Source organism: Pinus tabuliformis, chromosome 3_1 (genome assembly GCF_031772625.1).
Source record: "Pinus tabuliformis cultivar Carrire ecotype Pingquan chromosome 3_1, CPIR1, whole genome shotgun sequence".
NCBI lineage: Eukaryota > Viridiplantae > Streptophyta > Pinopsida > Pinales > Pinaceae > Pinus > Pinus tabuliformis.
In genome coordinates, this window is record NC_142301.1 from 203,397,908 (window position 1) to 203,415,299 (window position 17,392).

At 38.8% G+C, this 17,392-nt stretch overlaps 1 protein-coding gene across 4 annotated transcripts in view; it reads left to right on the plus strand.

Annotated features, from left to right (window-relative positions):
- The first annotated feature begins 980 nt into the window (after window positions 1-980).
- Window positions 981-17,392, plus strand: part of LOC149186504 (IMP-specific 5'-nucleotidase 1-like) — a 355,273-nt gene continuing 338,861 nt past the window's right edge. For 2 of the 4 annotated variants that reach the window (XM_089411011.1, XM_089411012.1), the window contains exon 1: window positions 982-1,673. In XM_089411011.1, the coding sequence (XP_089267137.1) occupies window positions 1,230-1,673 (444 nt within the window). In that variant the 5' untranslated portion in view covers window positions 982-1,229. Of the gene's footprint in view, window positions 1,674-17,392 lie in introns of all 4 variants that reach the window. The other 2 variants (XR_016255698.1, XM_089411013.1) reach the window with 2 other exon arrangements.

Below are 17,392 nucleotides of genomic sequence, written 5' to 3' on the forward strand. Positions count from 1 at the left end.
ACAGTGATATATTAAGTCAAATCCTTACTTATAAAATAAACAAAATAAAAAATAAAATAAAAAATCACACCTATAAAATATTTATTTTTCTTCTTACAAGGCAACTTCCTTATAAAACTAAATTTCAAAACTTATAGAATTGCAAACGTCTTTGTAACTTATGAAAATGATTTTGAAAAGATTGAAACTACAATACATAGTTTTTTCCCACAAAACCAATCAATTTTCTACCAATGGTATATATTAAATTGTCTTATCATACATCAATATAAAGTCTAATTACACATTGGCTCAAGTCCCATTTCCAATTGAATGGGCTCTACCTGAAAATCCGTAGATGAGAATTTCCAAGGGTTTCAGTCCTACTTGGTCCCACTGTGATATATTTTTCAAACATAATCATTTTCTTCTTACAAGGCAACTTCTTTATAAAACTAAATTTAAATTTCAAAACTTATAGAATTGCAAATGTCTTTGTAACTTATGAAAATGATTTTGAAAAGATTGAAACTACAATACATAGTTTTTTCCCACAAAACCAACCAATTTTCTCCCAATGGTATATATTAAATTGTCTTATCATACATCAATATAAAGTCTAATTACACATTGGCTCAAGTCCCATTTCCAATTAAATGGGCTCTACTTGAAAATCCGTAGATGAGAATTTCCAAGGGTTTCAGTCCTATTCGGTCTCACTGTGATATATTTTTCAAACATAATCATTTTCTTTTTACAAAGCAACTTTATAAAACTAAATTTCAAAACTTATAGAATTGTAAATGTCTTTGTAACTTATGAAAATGATTTTAGAAAGATTGAAACTACAATACATAATTTTTTTCTCACAAAACCAACCAATTTTCTACCAATAATATATATTAAATTGTCTTATCATAAATCAATATAAAGTGTAATTACACATTGCCTCAAGTCACATTTCCAATTGAATGGGCTCTACCTGAAAATCCGTAAATGAGAATTTCCAAGGGTTTCAGTCCTACTGGGTCCCACTGTGATATATTTTTCAAACATAATCATTTTTTAGGGATAGTATTAAGGAAGCGCTATCAGTTGAGTGAACTTCTTCATAGCTTCGCTTAAGTGGCACTACCTGAGCTTTGCCATTCAAGGCGTGCACTCCTTTAAACAAGAAGCTTAGCAGCATATACTGAAGGTATTACAAGGCGGGAAACGGGAACGACCTCCGCAGAAGGAACGAAGGGAGGATGACTATTGGTATATTGTGCATTAATTCATCTGTTTCTAGCCTTCACAGCGTGCCCCCCTGCATCCGGCATGTGACCGAATGCCCGGCCACCCTGCAGCGCCATGGATGGGTTGCATTCAAGAAGAGCAAGATCCTTGCCTGCTCGCCTGCTCGCTGTTCTGCCACAGCTGTCGCCGAGTCGGACGAGCGTTTGGCTGATGTGGAGAGGGACGATTCCTTGGCTGCTGATGACGTGGATAAATGCTCGAATTCAGGCCAATCCGATGGTGGTAGATTGCGATGGGACATGTTATTGAGCACAGAGGCCCTGGGAGAAGCTCACTTGTTAAGAGCAGGGAGTGTGACGGATGCCCACGTGCTTCGGAGGAAGGGGCGTCTCAAGGAGCAAGATGGTCTAATTGAATTCATTATCTCTATGCACAGAACGCATTCCCCCTTTCAGGTTTGTTTTCTTTTCCTTGTTATGATGACGCTTAGCAAATAATTTGAACTCAATGTGATTGAACCACAGACCTCAATCTGATTGAACCACAGACCTCAATCTGAATTGACAACAGAGTCACAGACTGCTTATGTGAATACCTGCCTATTGTATCGTAACCCATGTTTCAGTTTAGCTAAGTAGCCAGGGTGCCTGCACCCTTTATCTCGTGTGCATCTGTTCCAAACCCAAGTGTCTAGGGGGTGCATCTTGAGTCCTTAAACTGAATTTGAATTTGGTGTGCTTAGCTATTATAGAGTTCGGTTACGGGGATGTTGTCCCCGTAGTAACAACATAGCAGCTACACAAGGTGACTGCGCACCATGATTTTCTTCACCAGTGATCCATATCTTATAAGTAAATGCCATCAGTGTCTTTCGAGTTGTCGATAAATTAAAATTTTTGAATTTATTATATTTTAGTGTGTTTTTAGTTATCCATATATTCAAAATTTGCATTTACTATATTTGAGTATTAATTCATGAATGCCGAATTGACTTTTGCATCTGACATTGCCATTATCATACTTAATATTACTTTACACCCGTGTGTGTGTGTTAATTCATGAATGCCAGATTGGACTTTTGCATGTGACATTGCCATTATCATACTTGATATTACTTTACATCCTTGTGTGTGTGCACGTGCGTGTTTGTGAATTGGGCATATTTCTTATGTTAAATCACATCAAAAATATTGCAAAAGATAGTCTTGCTCTGCTTGCTAGTTTACCACTAGGGAAAGCAGACCAGTGGCACAACATTACTATGTTGGGCCATATAAAATGTCTAAATCAGATGAAAAGACTATTAGATACCAAAAACTAAAATAGCTACGACCTATGTTGGACGTGTGAGAGCCTCCTTGATCAACATATTCACAAAAGTACGACTAAATGTTAGACTAACAAACACGATAGACAATATCTAGGCAATGGGTGAATCCACCTGTATTGTTTCCAATGGTCTTGTCTCCTTCTCTGAATCCATAAATTCCAAATTGGCTTACTTTTTTTCTAGCGCTCATACCTCGTGATCCAGTTTCTTGAGCTGTCTTTGCACCTCATCAACACTCAGCTGAATCTCCTGTTGTTCTTATGATCTTTCTACCAGGACTTTGCCCATAATTGTTTTTAGCTTCCAGTAATGTTGATTGTTTGCATATATCGTGTTTGCTATGTCTTCGTGTTTCCTATATCTGGTACCCAACTACCACTTTGATCCTCTACTTCGCATTTGATATGAATCTATGACCAATTCTGGCCCCTCTCTTAGCGTCCTAAATTTCTCTTCTAATTGCTAGAGGGGTATTCCTGATTTTTTTCGTTGCAGAGTGTTCGACTGCCAATTGAACTCGTTAGGTAGAAGGGATTTTGTTGCTATGTCGACCTCATCTACCTTTAGAGCCACAACCTCAAGGCATGATTGACCAACCACCAAGAGAGCAAGGCAGAGTGTTGAATGAAGAGGAGGGCCAGATTATCCTGTCCCAAAATTGATCCTAGAGACCATGTCCACTGCTAGACTCCTAACCCATTATCCTAGGACGAGAGCCCAAGTAAGTTTCATGATTAATTTATTAATGAAGAACTGTTGATTGGGCAAAAATTTGTTTATGTGTATGTGATTCAGATTGAGTAATTTTGCTTCCGCTAAATATTTTGGTAAGGAACTTAGTCGTATATTCGTTCAGTTAATAATTGCTATGAACCAAATACTGGGTACTGGGTTTAGGGAATTCTAATAGAAACCCTAATTAGAAAGTAAGTACAATCAACAAAATCAGCCTTATTATATTAAATATGAATCTAAATATACAGGAGAACCTATTAAGACACCAACAAGATGTCACAAATGGCTGAAGATATTAATGGATGATAATGACCTTTCCAATGAATTCGTTGATGCCATAATGAGAAACCTGAGTGGTTCCTCGTTCAAGACTAGCTAGGGTGGAGTCATTCACCACCGAAGACTAGTTATTTTTAATCAACTAGGATGGGTAATTGCTCCGTCGAAGAAGATCATGCTCGGGGTTATAAACCCTCAAGCAAGCTCTAGGAGCCAAGGTAAACAATCCACCAGTTATCCGAACATGCCTAAAGAATGATCTTAAGCTCTCTTTTATAATCTTTGGCCACTTGAATACCATGGGTAAGTATTAAGTGGATACAAATACCATGGGTACCAATACCATGGGTACAAATACCATGGGTACCAATACCATGGGTCTTCACAAATTGACTTTGACAAATAACCTAAAGCCTACAATGGAGGCTTGAACTATACATCTGACCCAAGGATGAAACCCATGCTTTAACAAGTCAAATCAATTTAATAATAATTTTTTTTTTGCTTTCTTTTGACAAATATATTACATTTTGACTTCAAGTACGATTATGAAGACCGAACCTAGTTACATTCTCCAACACTCCCTCTTAACTAGGGAGGTATTCATATTTACATATAATCAAAGAGGTACATGGAAGATCTCAAATCACTTCATCTATGAAGAAGTTTAGGCACCACAATGCCATGGACTAGATTCCTGACCAGGGCAATCTATCCGAGTGGGTCTAAGATGGACTCAAGCTTTCAACCTCTCTAGGTATCATCAGGCTTACTTGCTAACCATCAACCCAGAGATCCAGGTGCCTATCAGAGCTCAATGACCAACGCCACCCTTCCAACTTCAAGACCTAGACATTAGCACAAAGTGCCGACCAAATGTCCTCCTAGGCAATGCTTCACTTACAAAGCCTCAATAGTCCTTGATCCAGCAGATCAAAGACAACAAATCTCTTTCGATCAAATTGATCGGTAACCAACATGCTATCAAAACCTTCAAGAGATTTACCTATACAAACACATCCCCAAATAATATACTTTCACATGTACATAATCAAACACAAACCTTCGGGGTCTTCTAGAGAACTTGATGTTGCTTCTCAACTTTTCATAGTAGGACTATCAATTGAATCTTTGACAGAAGATTCCTCAATCATACGCTTTCCTTTCCTACTTCATATGCAACAACATATTCTTCAATGAGATCCTGCTTTCCTTCTTTCAGCAACACCTCAAAATGCATTCTCCAATTTTTTTTCTCTCACTCACGGCCTTCACTAAAACTTACGGCTGTTAGTCCTGGTCTAGTGCATGATACAGGAAGTAGAGAATTATATCTGTTACTCCCTCTTAAACAGAGAGGATCTAATTATTCTTGTACAAGGAATATTCTCAACTATCCTCTTATGTAGGGATATTCCTTTCATTCAAGCTCCCTCTTAACCTAGGGAGATTTCATCCAGACTCCCTCTTAACTTAGGGAGTTCTACTTCTTTACGACATCGGAGAATCTTTCATGGCTTCCATCCTTCTTATCAGAGTCATTCATATATCATGCTTATCACATCAACTTTACTTACGATCATCTTCACCAACTTGAAGATGATGTACTTGCACAACTTAGATAGCAAGTACAACCAAAATTATAGAAGCATGAAGTTAGCCATATCAAAATCTTATAACAATGGAAGCATTTAGACTTTACAAACATAATCAACAAGAGACTATACTTCAACTTCTTGCCTAGGTTTAGTTACAAACCCTAAATCACATTCATAGCTCATCAAGATTTTAAACTGATTATTCCAGGGTTCCAATATTCTTTCAATGACAAGTTCCTTCATATAGCAAACCTTAGAAACAAATCAAATCAATGAATCTAACAACTTTCAGAATTCATATGTTAGAATCCTCACTAAGATTTCATACATATCCTAGATTTCATACATGAGCTTCAACAATCAAAACCAATCACAACTTAATCAACATCATGACTAGCATCTACTAGGGTTTGATATTCACCCTATATTTTCTCATTTACACAATCTCAACAATCACTATGTAGATTCATAGATTCCAGATTGTCTTATCACACATACTTAGAGAATTTAACTACTCCTAGGGTTTAGCTGCAAGACCCTAGATTCATCATCCTAGACCATCAAACTTTGACTAGGGCTTCTTTCCAAACCCTTGACCATTAACACTTAGGTCAACACATATATCAAGGAATTTATCAGCATATCATAAGCAAATCATATGTCAGGGAATATTAATATGTTAGACATATACCAACCTAGAACAGGCTAGGGTTTCAACCAAATGAACACATACCTAGAGTTTCATTCCTAGGACTCTAAATACTTAACAATGGTTTTGCTTATAGATCCAACCAAACCCTAAAGATCTAGGGTTTCATAACATAACAAAGCAAACCCTACTATTCCAAAATTTCAAAGGTTTGGGATCTCAGACAAACATCATTCAACCCTAAGAAGTTAGTTTTCATGATCATACCAAAATCCCAAACATGACATCATCAAAAAAAACTTCAAATAACATTTCCCAATAATCCTAAGCAGTTTTAGGGTTTCAAACATTGACATTATCATACCCTTAGTTAGGGTTTTCCAGAGAACCTGTCTAGGGTTGTATTAGAATGATTAAGGATGTAAGGAGGGTAGATTTATAAAGCGATGAATCACCCAAAACAAGAATCATTATGATTTGAGACAACTAGACAGAACAATGTTAGTAATAGATTATCAAATGAATAAACATTTATTATAAAGAAATCAGTGTTTTGTAGTTTAAGGCATACCTTTGAACCTTGATAAACCTTGTCTTGGGATGTCCTCTTCCATACTCCTTGAGGATATAACATATGTTTTCCAACAAACCTTAGAAGGATCCCTTGAAGTGTTTTCTTTGTACTAAGCCAAGATCTTTTATACTTGTAATACATACTAACAAGCAAACCATGTGATACCAAGAACGTGATTTAATTTCTTAAGTTAGATTTCCCACATAGCCATGGAGGATGGAATTCTATGAAAAGTGTTTCTTTCTTTCAATCAAGGACTTTTGCTTGGAATCCTAGATTACTTGTAAATCCTAGAGGGAGAGGATTAAGGTTCTATCTAGTGAGTGCACTCTTTATCTTAGACTTAGTTAGAAACAAGGATTATATGAACCATTAGTGATAATAGAAATTCAAACACTTATGAACATACATACCTTATGAATTACATAGCTCTAATTTGATAACTTATTAGACTTGTTATAGTAACAATACTTACTTGGTTCCTTGTACTTAGATCCTCAAAGAGTCCTTTCTTCAAGCTGGTTCCTTGGACTATCAATTTCATTTTCCATAGGACAGACTTTAGATTCTTTATGTGATGACACAGTTCATTAAGGTGCCTTATACTTTGGTTCTTCGGTCTTGTGATGACTGAGTTTTCTTCACTATGATAACACCGAATTGAAGTAACACTGAACTGAGGGAGCATAATATCGAATGTGGAAGTATATAGCAAACTGTGAGAGCATGGGAGCATAACATCGAATTGTGGGAGCATCTCACCGAACCGTGGAAGCATAAAGATCATCTTTATACCTTATCTGAGCTCCTTGTTATGACAACGAAACATTTGTTTTATCCGAACTTGTTATCTATGTTATAGCACTGAAAAACAAGGACCAAACTTCCTCACTAAGGTTTACTGAAATTCATCACTATGGTATTGAACCTGAACTTCTTTTCTCTGAATTAGGTCCGAACTTGTCATCTTGAGGGATATTTAAGACAAATGTAAACAAAACTTCTTACTGAGAATGCTTCAAAGATGTATGAGTTTTCTTCAAATTGCCTTTGACCTTGACCATAGCTCTGATACCATGCTGAGAAATCCAAGTAGTGGCAGTTAAAACAATTCCTCTTATTATGACATTATCTTGTGATGTTTTCATTATTATGATTTGTTCTTTCTAATTATCTTTTCTTATCATCAAGACTAATGCCAATTAATAAATAGAAGAGTACGCAATGTTGTAGAATGTAACTAGATTCGGTCTTCATAATGACTTGTAATTATGTAATGAAGAAGACAAAAATAATAAAAAAGTATTTTATAATACCTACATCATGGGTTTCATGAGCAAGGAGATTTTATTATAGAACGAAGACTTCTTCTTAATGTCTTTAGGGATTTGTCATCTTGTCATAAATGTATAATTCAGAGTCATGTATATGAAGTGTTGTTACATTTGTAAAAGTCCTCCAGAATAGACAAGCACAATCATCCTTAAGTCGGCTTTAACATGTGCAAAAAGAAGCTCCACGTCGGCTCCAATATATATATCTATATATATATATATATATATATATATATGCTCAAATGTGACATGTCGGCTTGCATATATAGTCACGTCAGTTCAATAGTTCAGGTCGGCTCAAATGTATGACCCAACAACTATATAAGGGAGTGTATACCCTCGCTGTCAGAACATAGAAAGCTCGTAGTTTCTTTGAGTTTTTTGGAGGTTATTATAAGAAGGGTTACCACAGGAGCTCAGATAACACAGCAAGAAGTTCATACCTCCTTCTGTGATTCTCGGATGGGCAGATCAGGTTCAGATCACAGAGAAAGGACAGTGCTGCAACTTCAGATAGATCACAGTGCTGCAATTTTAGATGGAAGTCACAGTGCTGCAACTTTGGATGGGTGATACAGTTCGGATGGGTAACATAGTGATACAGATAAGATATAGTTGACATGGCATACTTCAGTTCGGATAAGATCTCAGTCTATATGATAAGATGCTTTAGTATGATGATCAGTGATGAGACATGGTGCAACATGATGATGACAGAAGAATCAAGGAAGGAGGATGACTGTGTCTTGGTCTAGGTGAGGCAGCATTGGTCTTAGGTTGGTCATGGTCTTTGTACTCATCTAGTGAAGAATCTATGAGAAGAGGTTTGCGGGTTTTCCCCTCAAGAGGAGGGGTTTTAGCCCTGGCTTGTAGCCTAATCACTGTGTCACTGTTCTTATTGTTTTGATTGCTATTTGATGTACTGCACATAAATAATAATAATGGACAAAGATAATCTAAGAAGAGTTACACAAGTAGTAATCAAGTAAAGAGAATTGAATTAAACGTTGCCCTACCCTAATTCTCAACATGGTTTCAGAGCTATGGTTACAGTCAAACTAAGGGCATCTAAGTTATGGTTACAAGTAACACTCAAGGATTGGTTCACAGTCTAGAATGAAGAACTGTCTAAAATGGATTTACCACAAAGATAAGTGAGACAATTTAGAATAAGCCATACAACGGAACAACTCGAATAGATACCTGAATTTCTCGGTTGGTGATATGACTACAATCTCGGGTTCCAGTCAGGTGACATACTACCCGTAGTCCTGGTACCTTCCACAAATCATTCATGGCTCAGATAGTTTACCTCAGGCTCAGATTTAGACTCCCTTCTGAAATCTTCAGATGGTGATTACCGATCTACAATTCAGATATGATCACATTCTCCCACAATTTGATAACTTATACTTGATCTCAGTCAAAATGAAGTCTCAATGCTAGTGCTCAGAACTCGGATCACATTTAAAAGAAGAGAACAATACCTCTCACAGTCTCGGTGCTAATTCAATGTCTCTATTCAGTCTTGAAATAACCACGGTGCTAGCCACAAATTTGGTGTCATTACAATCTCTATCATACCACAATGATCTCAATAACCTAGAGTCTGGAGCAGTTTCGGTGCTTGGTACTAGACAATGTAAGGTCTCAAAGGAGATCTTTGAAAAGGGATTTCAGTTGTTCATTCTAGGCAACTCAAGCAAGGATCTACAAGTCAAAGTATTTAGGATTCTGCACCAACAAGGAGCATTATAACAAGACCACAAGGATCTACAATAAAATCACATCAACTCGAAGATCACTTGGAGGAAGCATCAATGCATCTTCAACGTGATCAAGGTGAAGATTTTATCTTCTCTTGCCAAGTAAGTATCTTTCATTCTATAATCAAGTTTGGTTAAATGACTTTGTGTTTGCAAGGAGATCTATAAACTAGTTGGGTCATTGAAATTCCTTGCATGAGAGAGGAGGATAGATATAGTCCCCGAAAGAGAAGTCATTGATATCTATGGAAAAGTCTCTAAAGGTCAAGCATTGTTTGAATGCATGGAAAAGGATCAAGGGACTCATAGGATTCTTATGACATCAGTCAAAGGTCCTCTCATCCCTATGTAGCAGGAGAGGAGACATCAAGAGATATATGAAATTCTAGAAGATATATTCTCTGAAAATGCATTAAAGAAGGTCATATCTCTTAGACCTGATCTACACAAAATTGAAGGTATCAAAGAATGAAGGGATATCTTCATAAGATCTCAATTGGGAGATCTGAGAAAGATGATAAGAAGATAATCATCTTTGTTCTTAAATGCACTAACTGATGAGCAAGGTGACAAGTGTCCTTGGGCAAGAAAGTTACTCAAACATTTGCAGAAAGGAAAGGGAAGTTTGGTCCTCAAGCAAGACAAGCTCATATAACCGGAAAGATGGAGGAAGCTGGAGAAAAAGACCAAGGGAAGGAGTAACAGATCTCTACTATGTCTGAGATGGTCTCCTTCACAAAAGGGTCTTATCATAAGCTCCTGAATCTTTTGCTAATGGATATGACCATGATAAATAATAAGATGCATTGCGGCATCATGGAAGCATTGGAAGCAAGAGCTCGTGACATCACCATGGGAATCGTGAAGGACAAAAGGAACAAGATCCATGACAGTAAAACATGAAGGATATAGCTCTTGGGAGCCTCATTGGACATTGAAGGAAAGGAAGAAGTCATCCAGGACAAGGCTCATCATACATCAAGTCAAAAAGGAAACATCTGCTGGATAGGGATATGCAAGATCCTTAAGATTCTCTGATGGAATCCTCACTGGAGGGTTCACTATTCTAGAAAGGAAGCAAGTGTTTCATCAAAAACTCCATCTTGTGGAATTCATGGGTTGAAGACACTTCAATCAAGAAAGCTGTTGGAAGAAGCATAGATGACCTAAAGGTAAAATGAGGTATGTATGCTTGTATTTAATATTATAATGTCATGTCGTATGGTTGCAGGTAACATGGATCACTACTTCTATCTTGAAGAAGCATGATCGAAGGAAAAAGGGATCTCCTCCTATAATAGGTTGCTGAAAGGCATGAATCACACTAGATGAAATCAACATAATATGTCCTCATATGAAGTATGAGGTGGTTGACTACAATTAAGGAACTCTGATTGGAAGCTCCTGGGAAAAGAATGTGTGAAGAAAGAAAGGAAGAGATCGTGAGATATGCAACCATGATGAAGGCAATCAACATCCAAAAGACCGAGAAGATTTGACTAGGAAATCTCCCGGAAAGATATGAAGACTCTAATGCAAGTCTAAAAAAGATGGAGACCCTTGACAATGGATATCTTTGGGAGATGTGTCAACATGTATGTAGGATGCTGATACCTACAGGAAGATGTCATGATGAAGAGCCATCTCATAAGGTACTATTTGATTTGATCTTATGTTTTGATTTCTTGAATAATCTTTGGATGAGTTCATGCAGGAACAAGAGTTGTAAGCGCAAGTACAACTAGCATTCATGTGGTGAGTGGAAATTCCTGAAAGAAGCATGATGAGAAAGAAGTAGCCATATGAAGAAGATTCTACATATGTACCAAGAAGGCCAGTTTCCATGAAGAAAGGAATGACATGACGAACCAAGGAGGAAAGTGATCAATGGCTAATGCCCTACAAGGAAGAAGCTCGACTCAATTTCATGACATTAATGAAAGAAATTGATCAAGCAGCTGAAGAACCCACAAAGAAGAAGCCGCTGATGAAAAGAGAGTCCCCAACTGAGAGGGAGCTTTGACAAGTCCCTAATTAAGAGGGAGCTTGGGTACATTCCTTTACAGGAATGGGCATATCTTCCCTAGTTGAGAGGAAGAGATAGACACAACATTCTTGCCTTCACTTGGGAAGAAATAATGGAGGATTGGGTAATCATCTGGCATCTGATACTCTTTGAGGATGTGTAGGGCATCCAAGAGAAGAGTTGGGAAGAGGACCAATATTCTTTGAGGGCTGGGAACCCAAGATAAGAATAGTCCTAGAAGGTCATACTCAGTAAGCACCTGGGTGGGTATGTACCTTGAGAGACAATGATGAAGGTGTCTATAGTCATTGGTCTTGCCAGCATTGTAGCTCATGATCTCGTAGAGAGATGGAGTTGTTAGTCAAGGCCTTGCACTGTGACAATGCTGATTGATATGATGCTATACAGATGGGTTACCAATCCGACTCTTCTTATGAGAAATTCTTCAGATTGAGAATGACCAAGTACAATTATGAATACCTCCCTAGTTAAGAGGGAGTGTTTGTAGAATGTAACTAGGTTCTATCTTCATAATGACTTGTAATTATGTAAGGAAGAAGACAAAAATAATAAAAATGTATTTTGTAATACTTGCAACACGGGTTTCATGAGCAAGGAGTTTTTATTATAGATCAAAGACTTCTTGATGTCTTTAGGGATTTGTCATCTTGTCATAAATGTATAATTCAGAGTCATGTATATGAAGTGTTGTTACACTTGTAAAAGTCCTCTAGAATAGACAAGCATAGTCATCCTTAAGTCGGCTCCAATATATATCTATATATGCTCAAATGTGACATGTCGGCTTGCATATATAAACACGTTGGTTCAATAGTTTAGGTTGGCTCAAATGTATGACCCAACAACTATATAAGGGAGTGTATACCCCCACTGTCAGAACATAGAAAGCTCGCAGTTTCTATGAGTTTTTTCGGAAGTTATTATAGGAAGGGTAACCACAGGAGCTCGGATGACACACCAAGAAGTTTAGACCTCCTTTTGTGATTCTTGGATGGGCAGTTAAGGTTCAGATCACAGGGAAAGGACAATACTGCAACTTCGGATAGATCACAGTGCTACAATTTCAGATGGAAGTTACAGTGTTTCAATTTTGGATGGGTGATACAGTTTAGATGGGTAACACAGTGATACGGATAAGATATAGTTGACATGGCATACTTCAGTTCGGATAAGATCTCAGTCTATATGATAAGATGCTTCAATATGATGATCAGTGATGAGACACGGTGCAACATGATGGTGACAGAAGAATCAAGGAAGGAGGATGACTATGTCTTTGTCTAGGTGAGGCAGCGTTGGTCTTAGGTTGGTCATGGTCTTTGTAATCAATTAATGAAGAATCTATGAGAAGAGGTTTGTGGGTTTTCCCCTCAAGAGGAGGGGTTTTAGCCCTGGCTTGTAGCCTAATCACTGTGTCATTGTTCTTATTGTTTTGATTGCTATTTGATGTACTGCACATAAATAATAATAATGGACAAAGATAATCTAAGAAGACTTACACAAGTAGTAATCAAGTAAAGAAAATTGAATTAAATTTTGCCCTACCCTAATTCTCAACACACAAGATATAGTCACACTGCCATGGCAAAACCCCACTCTAGGGGAAAACCCAGTCAAAATTCTTCCTTCAGTAGATTCAAGGTGAGACGACCAAGACCCTTACAACTTAGACTTGAGACTACCTCCATCAATCAAGTCATCCTTGTCGTTTTTCAGTTCTATAACTCTTGTCACAGTGATTCTTCTTCAAGTTCACACTTTGATCCTTTCAATGGCACTAAACTTGTATCTTGTCACTATGATAATAATATGATAACACCGAGATACTGAAGAGCTGATACTACATCACCGAGACATTCACTGTGGTAGCAATGGGATATCACCGAAATACATCACTGTAATATCACCGAAATGTGATCACTGTAGCAGCACCGAAGCTAAGGTAGCACTGAAACTGTGACACTGAGTCACTGTGATCGATCACCGAAATGTCTCCACTGCAATTCGCATTTTATATCTGAGATTACTGAAAGTATCTCTGAGATCCGAGCTCTGAGATTACCTCTGAGATTACCAAAAGTATTTCCATTGAGATCACCAAAACTTTATGTAACCTTCTCTGAGATCCGAGCTTGTATTCTATGTCATAGCACCGAAACTTTGTTCTTTGAAATACGAACCTGAGATATGTTGTAATGCAAAGATCCGGTGCTTGTATATATAGTGTTTGTCCAACATAATTGAGTCGACATGAGCATTTGAACAGTTGTGTCTATATAGGCCGACATGTGATCACCTTATGGAAGCCAACTTGATGGACATCCTTTCAATGGTAAGGAGACTTCGATGTATGGAGGAGTCTTCACATTTTGACTTTGACAAATAACCTAAAGCCTACAATGGAGGCTTGACCTATACATTTGACCCAAGCATGAAATCCATGTTTTAACAAGTCAAATCAATTTAATAATAAAATTCTCTTTACTTTCTTTTGACAAATATATTACATTTTGACTTCAAGTACAATTATGAAGATTGAGCCTACTTACATTCTGCAAAACTCCCTCTTAACGAGGGAGGTATTCATATTTACATATAATCAAAGAGGTACATGGAAGATCTCAAATCACATCATCTATGAAGTAGTTTACGCACCACAATGCCATGGACTAAATTACTGACTAGGGCAATCTATCCATTGGTCTCTCAACAATTTAGGCATCGCAATGCCACAGACTAGATTCCTGACCAGGGCAATCTATTCGAGTAGGACTAAGATGGACTCAAGTTTTCGGCCTCTCTAAGTACCATCAGGTTTACTTGCTAACCATCAACCCAAAGATCTAGGTGCGTGTTAGAGCTCAATGACCAACGCCACCCTTCCAACTTCGGGACCTAAACATCAACACAAAGTGCTAGCCAGATGTCTTCCCAGCAAATGCTTCACTCATAAAGCCTCAACACTCCTGTTGACGGTGTTGGACTCGCCAACATGTCAAGGGATCTCCCCAGTAAGAAGTCCCAACTAGACCTCAAAATGTTTGGAGTAGCAGTCACAACAGTGGGTAGTAAAGTAGTGCATTGACTGCGGTAGCGCATAGAGGTAAGTATGATAACTTTGTCGGAAGCAAGTGTGTGACCTTGCAGCGAGTCCAGTGAGATGCATGGGGGTTCTAACACACAGAGGGGGAAAGGAAGTATGTCCCTTAGAAGCCTGTAATAGTAGGAACACATGAGCGGAATGACATCACAGGCTGGAAGCAGAATAGTCCACAATCTAAAGTGACGAGTTAACAGAAGAACACGTCTTCAACAAGATTCATGCAATTACATACAAAATAGTTCATACACAAACATGTAAGTTAAATAACATACATTGCTAAAGTAACCATAATAGTCGAACTACAATAACAATATATGCATGAAAACATGTTGGCTCAGTGATATTATTAAGTGAAAGTTCCATCCATACATACACCATTGACAACCACTAGCCCTAATAATGGAACATCACAATCAACATTGCCTGCTCCTCCCAAAGAGATGTACTCGCTCTACACTGTGGAGAAGCCAAGGCTTGTCATAATACTCTCCAAGACTTCTCTTAGCAATGCCTAGCCAAAAGCTTGCCTCCCAAAAGCCTTTACTATGAGTTATGAGGTTCTATATATAACAAAGGGTGGGCTGACCCTTGACATTCCCCTTTGACTCTTTGACCACCCTCATGACTCTTCACATTACATTGTGACTGTTCACATTCCACTAATGACCCTTGGAATTTCACTTACAATATATTTACAAATAATCATACAATTTCCACATATACCCATGTGGGACAAAATAGGCTTGAGTCAACCTAACAAGACAAACATCATCACTTGGGGTGTTGGGAAAAAAACCAACTCGACAACATCCTCTTGATGGTGTTTGGTGACGAACTGATACCAAGCTTGGTATTGCGCTATTGTGTCCCCGTACTGTTTGGTGATGTCTTTCTCGAAACGGACTCTCGCCTCCATGGCTTCCGGGTATATGGTTATGGAACCTCTGTCCAGCTCATCTTGAAGCATGTACAACATTGTCTTAAGTGTGGCTGGACCACTGATGTACTTCTGCATGTTTTCTACGCTGAGCTGCAAGTCATTGCTGGTGGCCTCTCGCATCAACTGCTCTATGTACCTGTCGACCTCCAGCAGGACTTGGTTCTTCTTCATGGCTTGAGTGAGGGTTTCGATTGAAGGGATCCTGTGTGTCCTCACTATGACATCCAAACTCTTGAACAACTGTGCATAGGAAGCCTCAATGCTGGTGATGAGTGGAGGGAGCTGCTCATAATTCCGGATCAACATCTGAATCCATGCTTTGTCTAGCTCTGCTTGCGGCTTCATTATCTTCTACAAGTAAAGCGGGGCTCCCTTGTACCTCATTGTCCATTCCTGTACATGCGTAATAGTAGCGTGGATGTCTTTGAGAGTTTGGGCTATCTTCGTGCACTATTGTCGAGAACCATGTAGATGGCCAACCGCCTTGTGCACGGTGACAAATCAACCATTTCCGCATGGTGTTCTCAAGAGTTGATACTTCAACAAGCATCGCTTTTCTCATCTCTGTCATAGCGGATCCTGCAGATGGTTCTGTTCTCTGCCTGGCCTCCTGCAAGTCCTTTGATCATTCTCTACTATTAAGAACTTGACTGTTGAACTCATGGCTTTTTGCATAAGCCTTAGAAGCATTGGGCATGGCAGCTGGATGTCTTCTAACATTTGCAACAATCACCCTTTCCTCTATGTGTGTAGGTGATGCATGATCATTCAGGAGATGCTTTCTTCACGCCTGTACAATCCTTTGCCATGACTCATCAAATGACAGATTGTACACATCCATCTCCGGATCATCATCAAGGAGGACAACTTCTCCTTGCTTGCTCGAGATTGGTTTTGATTCTGGAGGTGGAAGAGACTGTAGGGCGACCTCAGATGCTCTCGGCATGAGGTCGGTGTCTTGGTCCTATGGCTCCTGTTCCAACTCCATATCCGTTGCTTCAACCATCTGTTCAATCTACTGAGCAAGTTCTCGAACCTGCACCTGCTCACCCTCTTCTTCATCTGCTGGCTGCTCTGATTCCTCAACCTGTATAGGCGTAATTTGCTCTGTCATTGCGCCTTGCCTTTCCTCCTGTTCCTGTTTCTGCTTCTCTTCCCTTTCTCTCCTCCTTAGCTCCTACTCTTCTTTCAACTTCTTTTCCGTTTCCTACAACTTTCTCTCTGCATCTTCTAACCTTTGCTTATCTCTCTTCCTCCATTCTGCTCTCCTTTCGCGCTTTCGCCTCTTCGCCTCTATCTCCAAAGTTACTTTCTCAACAAGATGATCTTCTCTGAACTTGTAGCTTTGCTCAGCCTTTGTGCTCTCGGCAATCTTCCTCTTGCCTTTGTCCTGTGCTGGTTTGCTGTTGACTGTTGCTGTTATTGCTGCTTCTTGTTGTGCTACTGCCTGCAGAGTTGCTTTCCATTCTATAACCATGTTGACTGGTTCATTAAGCTTAGAGGAGTTGTAGCAATACCTCCAAGGGTCTTCCTCTGGCCAATGACATGCCCCGTGGATCCATGGATAATACACTTTCACATAATGGTTCTTGCATATGCAGTGGGGATCATACGGATTGAAACTCTTAGTGCCGAACTCAAACTTCTTCAAGTCCTTGGCCTCGACATCCGCATCCTTCAAGCTCTGGATCTCGTACAATCCAATCCGCAAAGGAAGAGCAGGCCATGGTGCCTTCTTCCTCATGTGCAATCTTGCTGATAACCCTGTGGAGATGTGATACGCAACCTCTTGCATGACCAAGTTATTTGTGGCAAACCT